Source organism: Delphinus delphis, chromosome 12 (genome assembly GCF_949987515.2).
Source record: "Delphinus delphis chromosome 12, mDelDel1.2, whole genome shotgun sequence".
Taxonomy (NCBI): Eukaryota; Metazoa; Chordata; class Mammalia; order Artiodactyla; family Delphinidae; genus Delphinus; species Delphinus delphis.
In genome coordinates this window covers 54,507,934-54,527,503 of record NC_082694.2, presented here as the reverse complement: position 1 = coordinate 54,527,503, position 19,570 = coordinate 54,507,934, and the positions used below count along the sequence as shown (strand labels likewise).

The following is a 19,570-nucleotide window of genomic DNA, read 5'->3' as shown; positions in this document are numbered from 1 at the left end:
ATTCTTTTGTTGCCTTTTGACACTCTGTGTGGTCTGACAGCCACCCACATAGGGGAACTGAGGTACAATGAGGACAAAGATAAGCAGCCTGTTACAGGGGAAGAGCCCCAAGGCCAGGAGTCAGGGGACTTTGTGCTTTGGTCTCTGTGACCTCGGACAGGCTGATTGTAGGAAGCCACATAGAGTCCCACAGAAAGTTACTGGAGGCTGAATACTAAACTGAACTCTGGCTCTGCATTTAGGACTCTGAACTAGAAGCACCGCCCCCCCCCCCACCCCATGCCACTATCTGCTAATTATCCTACGAGGTCCCAAGTACAGTTTCATTCCCATATCTCTTCTCAGCCAACTCTAGAATTCTCTTCTGTATAAATTCTTGGCTTCAGCAATATCCAAAGGAAATAGAATGTGGATCACATAGGTAATTGTCAGTTTTCTAGAAGCCACATTAAAAAAGTAAAAGAGAAACGAGTGAAATTAATTTTAATAATATACGTCGTATACTCCAACACATCCACTGTATCACTTCAACATATAATCAATATAAAAATATAAATGAGCTATTTTACACTCTTTCTCTTCATACTGGGTCTTCAAAGTCCAGCGTGTGTTTTACATTTACAGCATATCTCAATTCAGACTAGTCACACTGCCAGTGCTTGATAGCCACATGGCAAGTGGCTACACACTGGACAGTGCAGCACAGACCACTTGACCATCAGGGGCCATGTATTCTTCTTCTTCGTACCTTGGCACTTAGCCCAGCATCTGGCTTGGATTAGGTGCTCAAAAACCATGTGTAGAATAAATTAACAATAGTGTAGCCTTGGTTTTAAGTATAAAATATGAACAAGCCACAGACAGATTTTTTTAAATGTTATGCATCGATGTTAAAGGTCAAAGGTTATTTTGACCTAAAAGATTAATTTGCTGTTGTTTGTAGAACTAGACCTTGCTATTTGAATTTCACCCATATTCAACAAATTCTAAATATTTCTGTCTCAATATAAATATTTCCATCTTAGACCTATTCCTTTTATTTTTAATCCTTCAACTAAAAAAACCCAAACTTTATTTATTTTTCATGGCTTTGACTTTTTCATTCAGGTATTCAAGATAAGCTAGATTACATCACAACTTTAAATATAAAAACTGTTTGGATTACTTCATTTTATAAATCATCCCTTAAAGATTTCCGACATGGTGTTGAAGATTTCCGAGAAATCGATCCCATTTTCGGAACGATGAAAAATTTTGAGAATCTGGTTGCAGCCATACATGATAAAGGTAAATTAATGGAAGGTGGGTGGGATGGGTTAAGAAAAGCATTTCTCCAAATGCTTAACTTAAAGCATTTTTTCCTTCACTGTTACATTATTCTAATATAATCTTGTCCTAACATTTGAAATGTTTTCATTCATTAGGTTTAAAATTAATCATCGATTTCATACCAAACCACACCAGTGATAAACATGCTTGGTTTCAATGGAGTCGGAACCGGACAGGGAAATATACTGATTATTATATCTGGCATGACTGTACCCGTGCAAATGGCAAAACCATACCGCCCAACAACTGGGTGAGTACCGAGGTGCTTGATTTACAGAGGGAAAATGGGCAGCTCTTTAGTGATTAAACTGGTTATTTACAAAGCCCTGTTAAAAGAAAAAAAAATGATGGGTATAGTTTATGGGAAGGAGAACAAGTTTCCCAAAGAAATAGAAATAAAGTCCCAAGCCTCCTAATCATTTGATTTTGGATCTGGATTTTTCATTTTATTGTAGAGCTGATGTATTTCAGCAAATTAAAACCTATGCTCTCTATTAATGTCTTCTTCCTTTACTTCCCACTCTGTCCAGCTTAAACTCCATGTCCTATTTGTTCAGTAACTGTCTTGCTACTCTTCAGACCCCTTTGCCTTTCTGGCTTTTTGACTCCACTGTCGAGCAAAACTCTAGCCATAAATAAACCCAACCGTCCATTTTCTCTTTACCTGAACCTCGGTATCTAAGCCTCTGGACACACTCATTGTCCCCACCTGAACTGATCCAGCCATGCATTTGGGGGAAGTTTACTAAATCCAGCTGATCAACATACCCTCCCGCCTCTTGCCTTCTCCCCATCTTATCACTCTCGGCAGCAAACTCTACTTTAAAGAAAGAACAGAAGCCATCACACCTGCCCCCATTCCCACCCTCTTCCTAGTCACTTCTTTTGCAGCTGAGACCATGTCTCTCCTGTCTGGGGTTACCAGACTTACAAATGAAAATTCAGGAAGCCCAGTGAGATCTGAGCTTTAGATAAACAGTGCACAATTTTTTAGTGTAAAATATTGCATGGGACATACTTACACTAAAACAGTATTTGTTGTTTATCTGAAATTCAGATTTAATTGGATGTCTTATATTTTATCTGGCAACTCTACTCTTGTCCCAGGACAGTCCCTCTGCCCACTCTAGTTCACCTTCTCTCCTGCTTTCTGCGGAGCCTTTTCCTCTGGATCGTCTGTCCCCCTTCCAGGGCCTCCTTCTTGACCTCCATAAACATTTAAAGAGGCTGACTCCTGGGCATCAACTTTTAGATGACCCAAGGGCACTCAAAGGACACGTGTCAAAGCTGACTGTGTGATCTTCTCCTCCAACCTCCTGTATCCCAGGTTCCATGAATGGCACTAATGTGCAGCCTGGTGAACAGGCCTTTAGCAAGTCCTGGCACTTTCATCTCCCTAATTTTTCTTTTCCCTGATCCACCACCTTTGAAAGTGATGATGACATTAGCAAACATTTGCTAGATGCTTACTGTGTGCCAGGCTCTGTGCTAAGTGTTTTATATTCATTAATTTATTTAATTCACCCTACAATCTTATGAGTTAGGCTTTAATTCCTATTTTGCAGATGAATAGACCAAGGCAGAGAAATGTTAAGCGCATTGCCCTGGTTCACAACTAATACATGAAAGGGCTGTGGACTGGATCTAGTCTAATTTTTACCGAGTGAACATAAATTGGTCTTAATTTTACATTTCTCTAATTGCTAATGATTATTATCTAATTACACTGAGGTCTTAATTTTACATTTCTCTAATTGCTAATGATTATTTATCTAATTACTAGTTATTAATGTAGTAGTTGCCTAATTACTAATGATGTTGAACACCTTTTCATCCATTTATTCACTTGAGCTTCCACTTCTGTGGAACGCCTGTTTAATGGTTTCTTTCCCCAGTTTTCTGTTGGATTGTTTGTCCCTTTGAAATAGATTTGTGGAGTTTTTTTTTTTTTTTTTTTTGTATTTTGTATACTGATCTTTCTGTATACTGATATATACCGTATAAATCTTATCCTGGTTTGTATCCAGGTGGGCCATGAGGTGATCTGGCGAGAGTATGTTTCCTCAAAAGGCATCAGCTACTACTTAGCTTGGGCCAGTTGTTGCCATGGAAATGTGGACCCAGTGTGACTAGGTCTTCCAACTAAAAAGAAAATATTATGCAAAATCCCTCAGTTTGTAAATGCTGTCCAGATGTTCTCTTTAGTGTGAAATGAACAAATGGCTCAAGACAGAGCCCTGAGGAACCCTCACACAAGTTCCTCCTTCTGGAAATGCCACGGACATGAGCATTTCTAGAAGGAGGAAAGCTGTACCCATGTCAAACGCAGCTGGGAACCAACACTTGAAGTTGCTAGATTTCTTTTATTCCCGAGGACTAGTAGAGTTTTAATTTGAATGATTCTAATACTTTTCTAAGGATACAGTTTAAACACTTGCTCTCTCTGGATTCAAGCTCCAAGACCAATACAATATGTCTTTCTCCCAAATTGGCCACCATTTGCTTTTCTTCACAAACAGGATTCCAGAGCCTGGATAGAAGATTCAAGGAAATATATTAGAAATGTCTGCTCCTTAAGCTGGCCTTTGTCCTGCCTTTGAGAGCATTGGTTTCATGTTGTGGTTGTTGGGAACAGCTTCTACTGTACAAACACATCACAACCAACCACACTTGGGGGGCATTAGGCCAGTGGATGGCATTTTTGGGAATTAATTTACCTAGTGCTCCCGCTAGAAAAAAAATTCTGGGGATTCGTGCACTCAGTCCTCAAGGGGCCGGGATGGCAATGATCATTCCTTTGTGGGTGATACCATCATAGGAACCGTGCTAAGCAACTGATTTGCTATTTTCTGTTTGCTAGTTAAGTGTATATGGAAACTCCAGTTGGCACTTTGATGAAGTACGAAACCAATGCTATTTTCATCAGTTTACGAAAGAGCAACCTGATTTAAATTTCCGTAATCCTGATGTTCAAGAAGAAATAAAAGTGAGTATAGACACCCACAGAAACTTCTCTGTTACATGGGTGCTTAAATGGTTATTCGATATACTTCATGTTAAAAAACAGTAACTATGTGGGCAAAATCAAGCAGTGCAATTCAGTTCTGGGATTAAGGTGTCTGAAGCAAATACAGACTCTTAGATATGTCAGTGGCTCCTTCCTTCCTCTAACCCAAATTATCGAAGTGGGAGGGAGGCAGAAACGCCTGTTGCCTTAGCTCTGAGGTGCTCATCTGCCTGTGACAATGACCTGGTGCGGTGAGGCGGGGCCAGAACAGGGGCTCGGGGGGTCCAGCTCCTGTGTCCGGACCCAGCCCACCACTGGCTGCAGGGGGCTTCTGGGCGAGTTATTTGGCTTTTGTGTGTCTTGGATCCCTCATCCATGAAACAGGATTGATTGCAGTCTTTGTCTCAGAGAACTTTTAGGAACATTAGATGAGATAACCCATGCAAAACACTTCTGTATTCACTCAGTAAATATCAACTTATTGTCTGCTCCATGCCAGGTCCTGTTCTAAGCAATGGGAATGAAGCAGGGCATCAAAGCCCTGCCCTCAAGGAATTCCCAGTATCCTGAGGGGAAGGCAGACAATTAACAACTAAATATATAACATGTCAGGTGGTGATGAAGGCTTAGGGTAAAGAGCCTCGGAGTGCCAGGGAGAAGTTGGCAAAGAGACACCACTATATTGAGGTCCCATTTGCACAAAAACCTGACATTTGAAAGGGAGTCATGTGAACATCTGGGGGAAGAGAATTTCAGGCAGAGAGAAGAGCAAATGCAAAATTCTTTGGGGGAGACTGAGCTCCACATGTTTTAGAAACGGTCTGGGGGCCGGTGTGCAGGGCTGCCAGATACAGCAAGTAAAATTACAGGACACTCAGTTAAATTTTAATTTCAGTTAAACAGAGAAGTACCATATTTGAGACATTCTTCTACTAAAAAATTATTCACTGTTTATCTGAAATGAAGGCTTAACTGGTTGTTCTGTATTTTATCTGGCAACCCCATCAATGCACTGCAGTGAAATGAGGGAGAGAGTAAGGGAACTGGGGTGCAAAAACGAGGGTGGGAGCTGATGCCGCGGGGCAGTGGTTGCTGCTGTAAGGGACGCGTGCTGAGTTAGAGACAGGACGGGAGAGCTCCCTCAGCGCCCAGGTGAGAGCTGATGGGGCTCACACCTGTGTGGTGGCAGTTCCAGCAGCACGTGGCACATAATTCACAATAAACATTAGCCATATTGTTGTTTCCATTATTGCTGCTGCTTCAGCTCTGATGGGCAAGAATTTAGGTTAGTGGGGTAGTGCTCTGAGGTAGGTCAGGAGGAGACCCAAACAGAACGGGACAGGTAGCCGTGGGTCCCTTTCTACAGTTCACCACATCAGCCAAATAGAGAGGATGCAGGCTGCCAAGTTGGAGTCACTGACAACACCTGCACCCCTTAGTCTGTTCTTGTTTTGTTTTTAAATAACAGCTTTATTGAGGTGTAATTCACATACCATAAAATTCACACCTTTCAAGTGTATAAGTCAGGGGTTTTAGTACATTCACAGAGTAATGCAAGTATCACTACTGATTTCAGAACATTTCCATCACCTCCAGAAGAAACCCCATACCCACTCAAAGTCACTCCCATGGTCCCCTCATTGTCTCCCCCTGGGCCCTGGCAACCACTAAGCTACTTTCTGCCTCAAGGGATATGCCTGTTCTGGACATTTCACATAAATCGAATCATACAGTACCTACCTAAATGTCTATGATTTGTATCTATATTTATAATTTGTATTTAACTATTTGAGAAACTGTTTTCCAAAGCAGCTGGACCATTTTACATTTTTACTAGCAGTATATGAAGTTTCCAATTTCTCTGCATCCCCATCAACACTTGTTATTGTCTGTATCTTTTTTTTTTTTTTTTTTTTATTGTCTGTATCTTTGATTACAGTCATCCTGGTAGGTGCGAAGTGGTATTTCACTGTGGTTTGGATTTGCGTTTCCCTGATGGCTAATGACGTTGAGCATCTTTTCATGTGATTATAGTTTGTTTGTATATTTTCTTTGGAGAAATGTCCATTCACATCCTTTGTCCATTTAAAATTGTGTTATTTGTCTTTTTTGTCAAGTTGTAAGAGTTCTTTATGTATTCTGGATATGTGATTTGCAGTTAATTTTCTTCCTTTCTGTAGGTTGTCCTTTTACTTTCTCGATGGTGTCCTTTGAAGCACAAGGGTTTTTAACTGTTAGGATGTCCAACTTATGTTTTTTTCTTTTCTTGCTTATGCTTTTAGTGTCACATTTAAGAACCATTGCCTAACCCAAGGTCATGAAGATTTAACTCATGTTTTCCTTAGAAGAGTTTTATAGTTTTAGCTTTTACACTTAGGTCTCTGGTCCAGTTTTCGTTCATTTTTGTATATGGTGATAGGGAGTCTAACTTCATTCTTTTCCATGTAGCTATCCAGTTATCCCGGCAGCATGTGTTTACAAAAGATTATTCTCTCATCATCGAACTATCTCAGAACCCTTTTGAAAATCAATTGATCATAAATGTCGGGGTTTATTTCTACACTGTCAGTTCTGTTCCATCAATCTATGTGTCTGTCCTTATGCCAGTACTGTCTGGATTACTATAGTTGTATAGTAAGTTTTGAAATTGGGAAGTGTGAACTCTACAACTTTGTTCTTCGTTTTAAGACTGTTTGGCTATTCTGGGTTCTTTGCATTTCCCTATGAATTTTATTATTTGTTTGTCAATTTCTGCAAATAAGCCTGCTGGGATTGTATTGAATCTATGGATCAGCTTGGGGGAGTATTGCCGTCTTAACAATATTAAGTCTTCTGATCCGCGGACGCGGGATGTCTTTCCACTTACTTAAGGTCTCCTTTAATTTCTTTCAACAATGTTTTCAGTGTACGAGTCCTGCACTTCCTTTGTTAAATATATTCCTATAGACTCCTTAGTTCTAAGACTATATATGTTTTCCAGAATTTAGATGAATTGCTTTGCGACCTCAAGGAGTAGGCACCTTGTCAAGGCAGCCTTGTCTCAGTTGGGAGAGGGGAGGTAGACATGGTCAGCCAGCTAACTAGGGGTTAGGTTTTTTTTTTTTTTTGCGGTACGTGGGCCTCTCTCACTGTTGTAGCCCCTCCCACCGTGGAGCGCAGGATCCGGACGCGCAGGCTCAGCGGCCATGGCTCACGGGCCCAGCCACTCCGCGGCATGTGGGATCCTCCCGGACCGGGGCACGAACCCGTGTCCCCTGCATCGGCAGGCGGACTCTCAACCACTGCGCCACCAGGGAAGGCCCAGGGGGTTAGTTTGAAACTTCTCTGTTGGAGTGTGGACTCTCCTCTTCTCCATCACTGAAGATCATCTGCATACTCACACCCCCTCTTTGGGCCCCTACCACTCTTACTAGGCACTTACTTTGTGCTTTACCTGGATCATCTCATTTAATGCTCAGAAGAAGCCTAACTTAAGAGATTTTATGACCATTTTACCGAGAAGGAAACTGAGGCTTAGAGAGGTGACATCACCCACCTTGGGAGTGAGGGGACAGGATTCAAACCCAAGCACTGAGATTCTGGAGTCCACATTCTTAGCCACAACTCCACACCTGATTTGAGGCAAACTACTTCTCTCTGTGTGTTTCACTTTTCCTGCATAGTTTTTTAAAAATTAATTAATTAATTAATTTTTGGCTGTGTTGGGTTTTCACTCCTGCACGCAGGCTTTCTAGTTGCGGCGAGCGGGGGCTACTCTTTGTTGCGGTGTGCGGGCTTCACATTGCGGTGGCTTCTCTTGTTGCGGAGCACAGCTCTAGGTGCAGGGGCTTCAGTAGTTGTGGCTCGCTGGCTCTAGAGCACAGGCTCAGTAGTTGTGGCTCACGGGCTTAGTTGCTCCGCGGCATGTGGGATCTTCCCCGACCAGGGCTCGAACCCGTGTCCCCTGCATTGGCAGGCGGATTCTTAACCAGTGCACCGCCAGGGAACTCCTCTGCGTAGTTTTTGCGAGGAGGTTTTCAATTGGAAATTCATAAATGGGAATATAAACCGGTTGTTCTATCTGGCAGCGGATTTCTCCAGGCTCGTTGTAGCTATGTTGGTGGCTTGTCGGAGATGTGTAGACAAGTGTGATAAATTCTGCCAAAATGTGCCAGCAATACATAAATCCTTTCTTGGCTGACCCAGCTGTTCCCTTGCAGGCATCCAGGTAGTGGAGCACGTATATAGGAGTCTTATTTACTGGACCTGCAGGATGAAATCCCTCTTGAGATGAATCATTATTGCCTCTGGTTGAGAGGTTAGACATTTCTGTAAGGCTGGTTTGGAAGACTTCTTATTAGAAGTAAATGAGAAAGGCTGAAAGCTGTAAGGGAAAGTTCTTTGCTCATGGAAAGGGACCTTTCACATGAAGGGGCTTCCGATACCCTCCTTCCCCCCAGCAGCACTTATCTCTGCAGCAGAGTTAAGCAGGTTAATAATTTGCAACGCTGAGAGTCTGTGGTGGGGAGGCATTTGGAATGAGCCCTGCTTGCAGACCAGCTTGTACTCAGAGTCTGAGCCTTCTTCTGCTGGGCTCCCATCCGATTTCAGCTTATCTGCACAGTGGGAGGCTGGCAGGGCAGCACGGAGCACCCTTCTCTCCTCTTAGTCCTCCCCCCTCCGCCTGCCTTGCACTGGCCGTTTGGGACTTGGCTCTGCTCCGAACCTCTCAGGGCTAGAGCATTTTCAGCTGGAGAAGTCAGGAGGTTTCCTCAGAGGAGGTGGGAGCTTATATTTGTCTAGCTTTTTTTTTTTTTTTTTTTTTGTGGTACGAGGGCCTCTCACTGTTGTGGCCTCTCCCGTTGCGGGACTCCGGACGCACAGGCTCAGCGGCCATGGCTCACGGGCCCAGCCGCTCCGTGGCATGTGGGATCTTCCCGGACCGGGACATGAACCCGTGTCCCCTGCATCGGCAGGTGGACTGTCAACCACTGCGCCACCAGGGAAGCCCCTGTCTAGCATTTTATACTTTTCCGATCACTTTGGTTTTTACTTGCCCTCCAAATCCCTTACTTGACAAATGAGGAAACTGAGGCCCAGAGAGGTGAAGTGACCAGTGGATGAGCTGTAGAGCAGGGAAGAGACTCCGATGGCCTGGCCCCATGTCTGGGGCTCAGTGTGACCCTGAAACCACCACATGGGAAGGCTGAGCCCTGGTGTAGGGGAGTAGTATGTTCATGGCAGCTGGGCACTGGGAACCAAGATGCCCTCCTGGCTTAAGATGGAATCAGAGCATAAATGCTGGCTCTGCTCTGCCCCTATTAAGCATGGTATTGCTGGAGAGAAGCAGCTCAATTCAAAACAAAATTTGCTCATTACCTTCTTTATAAACCAGTTCTGTGCTTGATGCTAATCACTGCATGTTCTGTATGCCATGCACTTCATTCTAAATCATTCCTTCATTTAACAGTATGTGTTGTGTATTGGCCATTCGCCAGGGTATGATGCTTGATAATATGGGCCCATGTTGTGGCCATCACAGGCTATAATATTATATTATATTCTGGAGGGGGAGGTAGACAAACAGGAAATTACAATAAAGTGTGCTGAGTGGTCATGACAGTGGGAAGTAGGAGAATGCAGGGCAGGCACCTAACCTGGACACAGAGTGGGAGAGACTAGGGTACGCTTTACAGAGGAAGCAGTGTTACCTAGAGGATGAGTAAGAATGAGCCAAGAGAAGAGACACAGGTGGGAGCGTTCCCTGCAGAGGAAGCAGGGTCACGGCACAGTGAAGGTGCTGGGAGTTGTCCAGTATGGAGACATGTTGTCCGGAGGTGGGGGTGGGGTGACAGGACGAGATGAGAGAGGAGGGTAGGAACCAGGTCATAAGCGGCATTGGAGGCCACGGTAGCATTTGGGTTTAAAAGGTCTTGGGCAGGGAAATAATTTTTGATTTGCATTTGGAAAAATCAATCTGGTTGTGGAGAAGGGGCTTGAGTAAGGCAGGTTCGAAGGTGGAGGGACCAGGGAGGTGGATGGTACAGTGACCAGGAAAGAATGGTGGGGGCTTTGGGCCAGTGAGGGTGGTGGGGTTGCAGAGGCATCATCAGGCCTTAGAGAGGAGTCCAGTGTGACTCCCAGGTTTCAGATTTGAATGCTGGCTGGGTGGTGGGACTGCTTCCTGGGATGGGAGACATGGGAAGAGCAGGGGTGGCGGGGGGTGGTCTCAGTCATGCAGAGTTTGAGCTCTCTGAGAGACATCCAAGTGCTCAGTGGATAGCTGGATATAATGACATGGAACTCAGGGGAAGGTCTGGTCTGGAGATAAGACTTTGGGATTTGTTGACACGTGGACAATGCCCACAGAGGTCAGGTAGGTAATATCAGTGAGAGAACTGGGCCAGCTGAGGTGAACAAGGGGGCCAGTTGTCACTTAGCTCGTAGGGGTTGTTGTCATGTGGAAATGAGGGCCAGGTGTAGCAGGTCCTGCAACTAAAAAAAATAAAAGTAAAGGAAGGCCACATAACAAATGGATAAGGTGCCACACAGGGTTCCAATTCTGACGTACCACTTATCGCCATGTGACCTTGATCAAGGTACATCATCTCCTTGTGCCTCAATTCCCCCGATGGTAAAATAGGAATAATAATGGTACATACTTTGTGGGGTTGTTTGGGGATTAAATGGTTTAACCTTTGTATAGCACTTAGGACAGTGTGTTGCTTTTGTATAAGCATTAACACTTGTTAAATAATCAATAAATGATAGATAAATGAGTCAATACTGTTGTGAAGCGAAATGAACAGAGGGTAGAAGATGGAGCCCCAAGGAGTATTAATATTTAAAGGAGTGTTGAGCAGACAGAGGAGTAGCAAACCAGAAGCGGGGTATCCTAGAGCCAAGGCGTATGAGTATTTCTAGACAACAAGGTTAGTCTGTGTTGTCAGACATGGCAGAGAGATCAGGTAATATAAAGACCAAAGCGTGAGTTGACTCTGGCAGCAGTACCCCTAATCCTCACAGAATTCCTGCAAGGCAGGTATTATTTTATTGATGAGGAAACCAAGGTTTTTGGAGGTTATGCAGATAAGCTAACTCATGCAGCTGGACAGTGGGGGAGATGGGATGGTACCCAGATGGGTCAGATTCTGGAGCCCATGATCTAGGTCCTGCTTCTGGAAGAGTTAACAAAGAATTTTACCCAGGTTTCTGGAGAGCAGTAGGGCTGGTTTACTTTCCTTGCTTATAAGCAGAGGATATGGTTTTCTCTCTGTCCTTCTGAAATAGCCTGTGCTTTCTCATTCCTTCTTGAGATGGATGACCTGGGATTTATGTCATTATCAAGAGGATGTCTTATATATCATCACATGTAAGAGCAGAGCTTTTCTCTGTTCCAAACCTGGCTTTTTGGGTAAATGGGTCCAGTAACTTCAGTCATCTCAAAAGGAAAGATTTGCCTCGAGGATTTGAGAATTTGGATATCAATACAGTAAGTCCCCTACATACGAACGAGTTCCGTTCCGAGAGCGCGTTCATAAGTCCAATTTGTTTGTTAAGTCCAACAAAATTAGCTTAGGTACCCAACTAATACAATCAGCTATATAATACTGTACTGGAATAGATTTATAATACTTTTTACACAAATAATACATAAAAAACAAACACAAAAAATAAAGAAAACATTTTAAATCTTACAGTGCAGTACCTTGAAAAGTACAGCAGTACAGTACAACAGCTGGCATACAGAGGCTGGCGTGGAGTGAACAGGCAAGAAGAGTTACTGACTGGAAGAGGGAGAGGGGGTGGCAGATGGTAGAGCTGAAGCTGCAATTTCACTCACGCCTGATGTTGATGGCATTGGTTCTGGTTCCTTGCTGGATTCAGTTCTATCTACCCTCTTGAAAAAACGATCCAGTGATGTCTGGGTAGCAGCTCTCATCCTCTTCCCGTATCTCCAGTAAGGATACTGTACTCTATACAGTACTGTACAGTAAAGTACACAAAAGCACAACCACGTGTAGAGGAGGCATGCACGTGACAATGTGTGCCAGACGCATGAACTAACTTACGTGATTGTACATGCGAACGCACGTTCGCATCTTTGAAAGTTCGCAACTTGAAGGTTCATATGTAGGGGACTTGGTGTAATGCTGAACTGATTCCTTTTTCACTCAGAGCAGCAAGTTGTTTCAGGAGAAAAGAATGAAAATGTGCCTGGTGGAACAGGACTGTGTGATGTCATGGGAGTTAGTCAGAAATCGGGAACACAGTGTACTGTCCCCAGAGTCCTGTTGTCCCTACATGGGTCACCCAGACCTGGCGGAACCAGGCTCCTTGCCCATTTCCGCATCTGGCCCCTGGGGAAGCTTAATTGGCATAAAGAGAGGGTTAACCGTTAAAATCTGGAGCTGTCTTTTTTCACCTGGTTGAGAATAAACAGCACGAAGCAAATCTTTTTCAAGAGCAAATTGTGGATTATCTGGGTGAAAACCTCAGCGTTTAAAATGACTCTCAAAAACAAGCATCCAACTTTTGCTGTTTTGTTTCACCAAACAATGATAATAACATCTCTTCCTGGACTACAGTGAACATCCCTGCCGGGGCCGTGTGCCTACGCTGGCGTACACGTTCCTCATTCTTTAATGTTGGGTTAATAGTTAGCAATGCTGAGATCCCCAAAGTGAATGAGGACCCCATGAAGAAAATGAGTAGCTTTATTTTAGGAAATCAGTGATCAAAAGCTTAATGTTTACAGCAGCATGGTGTTTAATGTTTTCCCACATTTTTTCAGAGGCTGCTTGGATGGATTACAGTTATTTGTGCCCCACCCCCACCTAGAGCCCCTTCCAGTGTTCCCGCTTCTAGAGAACAGCGCCACCTGGGGGTGGACCCGGTTTGCGTGGGATCTGAAGCTTGTAAGAATTGGGGGACTTTTTGAAATGAAAAAGAAAAAAAGAGTATAAAATTAGGTACAGAAGAATGAGTGCTCATTTAGAATGAAAAGCGAATGTGGGTAGGAGCCCATGCAGTGAAGGGTCCTGAAGCTTCAGCTTCGTTAGCTTCACGCTAATTGGGCCCTTAGAGCCCACTACAAATGAGGCAATTCTGCAGATCCTGTTCTACAAAGGAGGCGCCTTCATATCTGGTGACTTCTCCAGCTGAATCTCTAACCAACTGCCTTCCCTTCCCGCCATCCTGCTGCGCTGACCTCCCTGGCAAATCCTGCTCTTTCACCCCCTTGTGTAAGCTTTGTGTAACCAAAGCTCCTTTCCTTCAAAGTTTCATCGTGTCTGTGATTTAAATATTTTTGCATTAATATTTGTCCAGCTAAGGATTCTAAAAAAATCCGTGAGACCTAGGACTGTGTTTATGTTGTGTTGTATTTTGCTCATGGTTCTAGTACCAAGGCTTATTAGCTAAGTGCCTGGTCCCTAGTTGGAACCCAAATACTTATTGAATGAATGAATGAATTTGTGAAGAAGGATGCTAGATAAGAATAAATTTGTGGGTTTTGTGCCCCAAAGAAAAATTCCACTGGGTAAGGCCAGCTTAAGGGTATTTGGGTCAACTGGGGTCAAGATGAGGATTGTCAGCAGCAGAGCCTGCTCTTATATTTGAGAAAGTTGTTCAAGCTTTGCCATTCAAAATCTCACCTTGAAGAGGCTGACATCAGCCTTGCGTTCAGCCTGTAGAAACCTTTGGGAGCCTTGGGACTTCTCTGGGGGTGCACTGGATAAGACTCTGCGCTCCCAATGCAGGGGGCTGGGTTCGATCCCTGGTCAGGGAACTAGATCCTACATGCATGCCGCGACTAAGGAGCCTGTGAGCCACAACTAAGGAGCCCACCTGTGGCAACTGAGACCCAGTGCAACCAAATAAATAATAAATATTTTTTAAAAAAGAGAAACTTTTGGGAGCCTTGAACGGCAGCACTCCAGGCTCCATATGCACATGTAGATACAAGAAACATACTTTGAATCAAGCAAGTGATTCTGGGAACAGTCCTTATTTGGGATCTATAGCTCTGTTCCCCTCACTAGGTGAGAATTGGCTTCTTCACTCCACTACTTTAAATTACAGGTGGTTCTGCTCTAATGTGATATACACATTCCTATAAAACCTTCCTTTCAGCAAGGATTGAGCTGAAAGGAGAGCAGGGAGAGCCACTGTCCCTTTGCAGGAGGGTGGCTTTTGGTGGATGCAGGAGTAGGCCCAGCTGGGAGGGGTTGGCATGCGAGGGGAGCTGAGACTAGGCCCTCTGCTTTTCAAGGTCACCTAGTCCTCCTAACTGCCCCAATACAGGCCAAGTCATACTCTGCCTCCATGCTTGACTCATGCTGTACCCCAAACAGTCCAGAATGTTCTTCTAGAGTCACTTCCTGATCACATCCCACCAGCCAAGTTCAAGCTCTAGCTTTTCCTCGCTTGGCTGTGCCCACCCATATTAAATTTGATCTTCTCGGAGGTCCAATAGTCATGCAGAGTAATCTCCTCCCATGATTTTGAACCGTGTCCTGCCTTGTGTTAGGTAACCCTCTCATGTCTCATGTGTCCCCAACTACTCTGTAGATGCCTCGAAGCCAGGGAACATGCTGTACTTCTTTGGTGTCCCAACAGTATCACACCACGTTTGACTCATTCAGGCTTGATACCTCATTCTTTCATTCCACGACTGGTTCACTAAATAACAGTTGCTGGGTCAGTGGCAAGGGAAGCAGAAATAAAAGCTGCAGTTCTTTCCCTCCAGAATCTCCCAGTCTGGTGGAAGAGCCCTTCATGATTGGGCGCTTAATTGGTGATTTTCTCTGTTCGGAGTGACCTTGAAGGAACTGGGCATGGGGCAGATGAACTACATTCCCAGTTTCTCCTGAGTCCCATCTTTCATTTTGAGTGGATTCTTTAAACTTTGGGAACATGCTCATAGCATCAATTACAAATGTAACATTCTGAATTCAAATATGAGAGAACGGGAGCCCGTAAATGCAGTTATTCAAAGTTCATTATGCTCAGACACTGTGGTGCTAAATAGGTAAGAACACGAGTGCTGTGCTTGTTTTATATGTGGAGGTGACTGTTTTATGATGGACGTCATTAACAGACAAGGCCTTTATTAAACCTTATGACAACAATGTGTGGTTAACGTAACCAAGTGTTTCGCTTCTTCATGTTTAGGAAATTATACAGTTTTGGCTCTCAAAGGGTGTCGATGGCTTTAGCTTCGATGCTGTTCAATTTCTTCTAGAAGCAAAGCATCTGAGAGACGAGGCCCAAGTGAATAAGAACCAAATCCCGGTAAAGTTTTAAACATATACGTATATATGTTTTAAAAATATATTTTTAAACAAACATATATTTATATATTTAAAAATGTTATATATATATATTTTTTTTCTGAAAATGTCATCAGAGTGTTGTCTTTTTTAGCCTGAGACACCACTTACCAGAGGGAAGTGTTTTGAATCATTTTCTTTAGAAAATACAGAGGAGTTTCAAATGCATGTGACCAGATATTTCCTTCCACTGCTTCCTCCTGAGTGATCCCTATAGGAGTCCCTCGAAGACGAGGTTTCTGGAGGGCATGGACAGTGTGGACTCCACCGAAGGCCATAATTTACTCACTGTGATTTTGTCAATCACTCAAGCTCAGGGGAGGCGGCCTAAATTCCCCAAGTGCTTTTGTAGTCATTAAAGGACACACAGGTAGAAGGGAAGGGAACTAACACTTGCTGAGTGTCAGTTGTATGCTATTTGTTGTATCCATTTAACTCTCTCAACATCTTGTGAGGTTTTATGATCCCCATTTAGCAAATCTTAGAGAAATTAATTTATCAGGGTGACAGAGGTGATAAACAGAATTCCACCCAAGCCTGCTGCAGAATTTGGGCTCTTTGTGCTTCCACACCAGTGGTTCTCAACCTTCCTCCCATGTCACACGTGAGAGAGTAATAATCCCATGCCCCCCTCACTCCTCTAGTTGACCACCATTCTACAGTCTCTCTGTTTTCAATGGCCAAGTAGACAGTAGTCCTAAAATGCATTCCAAAATAACGGATTTGTACATTTACACAATGAAATGTCAAAATAAATGAATTATAGTGACACAGCAATATGGGTCAATCTTAGTGACATAACGTGCAGCAAAAAAATCTAAAATTATTATATATAGCATGATGCCCTTTTTAGAAAGTAAAATTAAATTCATATGGTCACCAGCTTGATAGTCCTGAGTAACAAAGGGAAGCTGGCCATGCATGGGCTAATTATGAGACCATGTCATGAACCAAAGTTTATGATTAAGCTTTTTTTTTCTTTTGTTGCACATGATTTCCAGTAGAAAGGAAAAATGAAGGGGAAAAATGGTTGTGTATTAGCCAGTTGTCCCAAAGATAAGCACTTATCCTTGGAGGAGAAGAAATCTCAAAATAACCTTGCTAATTATAATAAGATGTCCTAAGACAGGCGTATGTTTCCAGTCAAGACAAATGATCAGAACAATGGGTTTTGTGTGCTACCCAAGAAAAACTTAAATAACATGTAATTTCCGGAAGACATCTAAGATTTCAAAAAACTTCCCTTGATCTAGCAAGGGAAAATCACTTATAAAAAAGGGGTCCACTGAATGGATAGCAACTCATGGACTCTCTAGCCTGTCCATGTCCTAACCCAGGACTTACAAACTGAGCCTGTATTAGACATAATCTTTTACTTTGATTCCAGAAGATTACTGTAACCCTAGGAAGGCAGAGAATGAGTATCACAAAAAATTACTAAAACCCTGGAAATGTATAACGGTAAGAATAAAGGACAGAAATGGTAAAGAAACAAATTTAAATGCATGATATTAATAGTTTTGTAAGCAGATAATGTAATAATACACTCTATAATTTGTTTTGTTTGCCTTTAAAAATGTCTGGTGTATTTGGGACAATAAAATGTTTAGGAGGATTTTATTAAATACATTTGTAATCAGTGTTTAGGTGTTTAGTAAAATTTAACTTGTTTACTAGATTTTAGTTAATATTTTATACACAAAATGAAACACTAATAGTTTCTAATGTTCTTTTCCATCCACAAATTCCCTTGAGCAGCATAAGTCCTAGGACCATCTTTGAGCATGTGTGTCTCAGCTTGAGCCCTTTGAAGAGACAGTCCGTATTCACATGAGGCCAGCTATGGGCATTTGACATGATGGTAACCATGCTGTCCTGTTTTCAAAGGACACAGTCACTCACTACTCGGAGCTGTACCATGACTTCACCACCACACAGGTGGGAATGCACGATATTGTCCGCAGCTTCCGGCAGACAATGGACCAGTACAGCAGGGAGCCTGGGAGATACAGGTAACCACGGGCGCAGTGTGTGATCTGCACTTTATCCCTCATAACCAAGCATTCTTAAGAGATACAGTTATAATTTAATAAACCGCATAATTACAATGTATCATAACTCAGTTATGCTAGGGCCTGGTATAGTCTCTCACGTTCCTTAACTTTGCTGATTTTGTTTCCTCTTTTGTAAAATGAAGCAAATCCCACAGTACTTATTCACAGGAATTTTGTGAAGATTAATTAAAAGATAATATCCAAAGGTTAGTCATTAACCATTACTATTTTTTATCATTATTTGACCTGTTAGCATGCAAATGTTCCAACTAAACTGTTAGCTGTTAGGTTAGTTAACATGTCTCAGTTTTCTCAACAATTAAAAAGTGATGATGACACCCCCATAAGGTTGTTGTGAGATTACATGAGATAATGTCTGTGAAGCACTTAAAACAATGCCTGGCACATAATAAACACTCAATGAATTTAACTCTTATTGTGTTTATATAGATTACCCAATAGAATCAGTGGAAAAGGAGTTCAAGAAATTTCTTCTCCTTAAAGTAGGTCCTCTGATCACTATTCCCACTTTACAGATGAGGAGACTGAGACTCTGAGCATGCAGGTAATGGTCACATAGGTAGTGGCCGCAGAGATGGGACTGGAACTGAAACACGCGCGCTCCAGATACTATGTAACTTATCCGTTAATGTAATGTCTCAAACAGCTAAAACCAGCATTGATGTGGGTCATTTCAGGCTAATATGTCTTCCCTGAAGAGTGTTTGGTTTTCAACAACTGAGAGTGCACCCCAATAATAAAGTGAGACTTTATAGGGATTCCAATACAAGGGGAATTTGGGGGAACCCCTCTTACCTTATATGCAGACATATACTGTACATTCTAAGTGGAGTGATGAGAATTGCTAAATAAAGTCTTCCTGCAAGTTACTGAGTTTCATTCAGAGTTAGAAGGAAAAGAACAGTATTGACTGAGATCCAAACGTGTTTCTTTTAGACATGGCTTAGTATTAAGCTAGTCTTTGGGTTTAATATGAGAAACTGCCAGGTGACCCAGTGTGCCATTTCTTAGTCATCTGGCTTGATTCTGCTTCCTAGTGAGCCCTAGCCAATACTGTTAACAGTATGCATTCACCTCCCAACATCCTGTCCATGAGACACAGCAGCTGCAAAGCACTTTCCCAGTCTCCTGACAGGCCCTGATGTCACTGCACTGCCAACTCTTACAGGTTCATGGGGATTGAAGCCCATGGAGAGAACATTGCCAAGACCATGATGTACTACGGTCTGCCTTTTATCCAAGAAGCAGATTTTCCCTTCAACAGTTACCTCGGTAAACTAGACATGCCTTCTGGGAACAGTGTGTTTGAGGTTATCACATCCTGGATGGAAAACATGCCAGAAGGAAAATGGCCTAACTGGATGGTAAGTCCTTATGCGCAGCTCAGCATACAGTGCTGGTGTGCTTGCTGAGTAGTCCTCTGAAACAAGGGGCACATTTGTCTCTAAGTGACCTTCACCTTTCCTTCATTTTGTGATTTAGTGAGCCAGATGCATCCCAGCTCCTGACCAGGTTCTTGTCATTCTTCATTCTTTTCCTTCTGGTTCTGAGACTAGATAATTTCAACTGGTCTGTCTCATTTGCTGAGTCCTTGGCCAGTTCAAATCTGTCCAGCCCATCTAGGGAATTTTTCACTTCCTTTATTGTATTTTTCAACTGTAATTTTTTTCATAATTTCTCTTTATTGACAGTATCTATTTGATAAGGCATTGTTCGCATACTTTTAAAGAATCCTGTAGATGTTGTTTAGTTTTTGAACACACATATAAGAGCTGATTTAAAGTCATTGTCCACTAAGTCCAATGTTTGGGTTTCCTCAGCCAACTTTTCTGTTGATGCTTTTCTCC

The 19,570-nt window shown here is 42.8% G+C and overlaps 1 protein-coding gene across 1 annotated transcript in view; it reads left to right on the top strand.

Moving 5' to 3' along the window:
• The window catches only part of SLC3A1 (solute carrier family 3 member 1), a 37,004-nt gene that overhangs the window by 6,930 nt on the left and 10,504 nt on the right, over positions 1–19,570 (top strand). The window contains exons 4-9 of the mRNA XM_060026699.1: positions 1,108–1,287; positions 1,425–1,579; positions 4,190–4,315; positions 15,491–15,610; positions 17,536–17,660; positions 18,892–19,087. Coding sequence (XP_059882682.1) covers positions 1,108–1,287; positions 1,425–1,579; positions 4,190–4,315; positions 15,491–15,610; positions 17,536–17,660; positions 18,892–19,087 — 902 coding nt within the window. The remainder of the gene's footprint in view (positions 1–1,107; positions 1,288–1,424; positions 1,580–4,189; positions 4,316–15,490; positions 15,611–17,535; positions 17,661–18,891; positions 19,088–19,570) is intronic.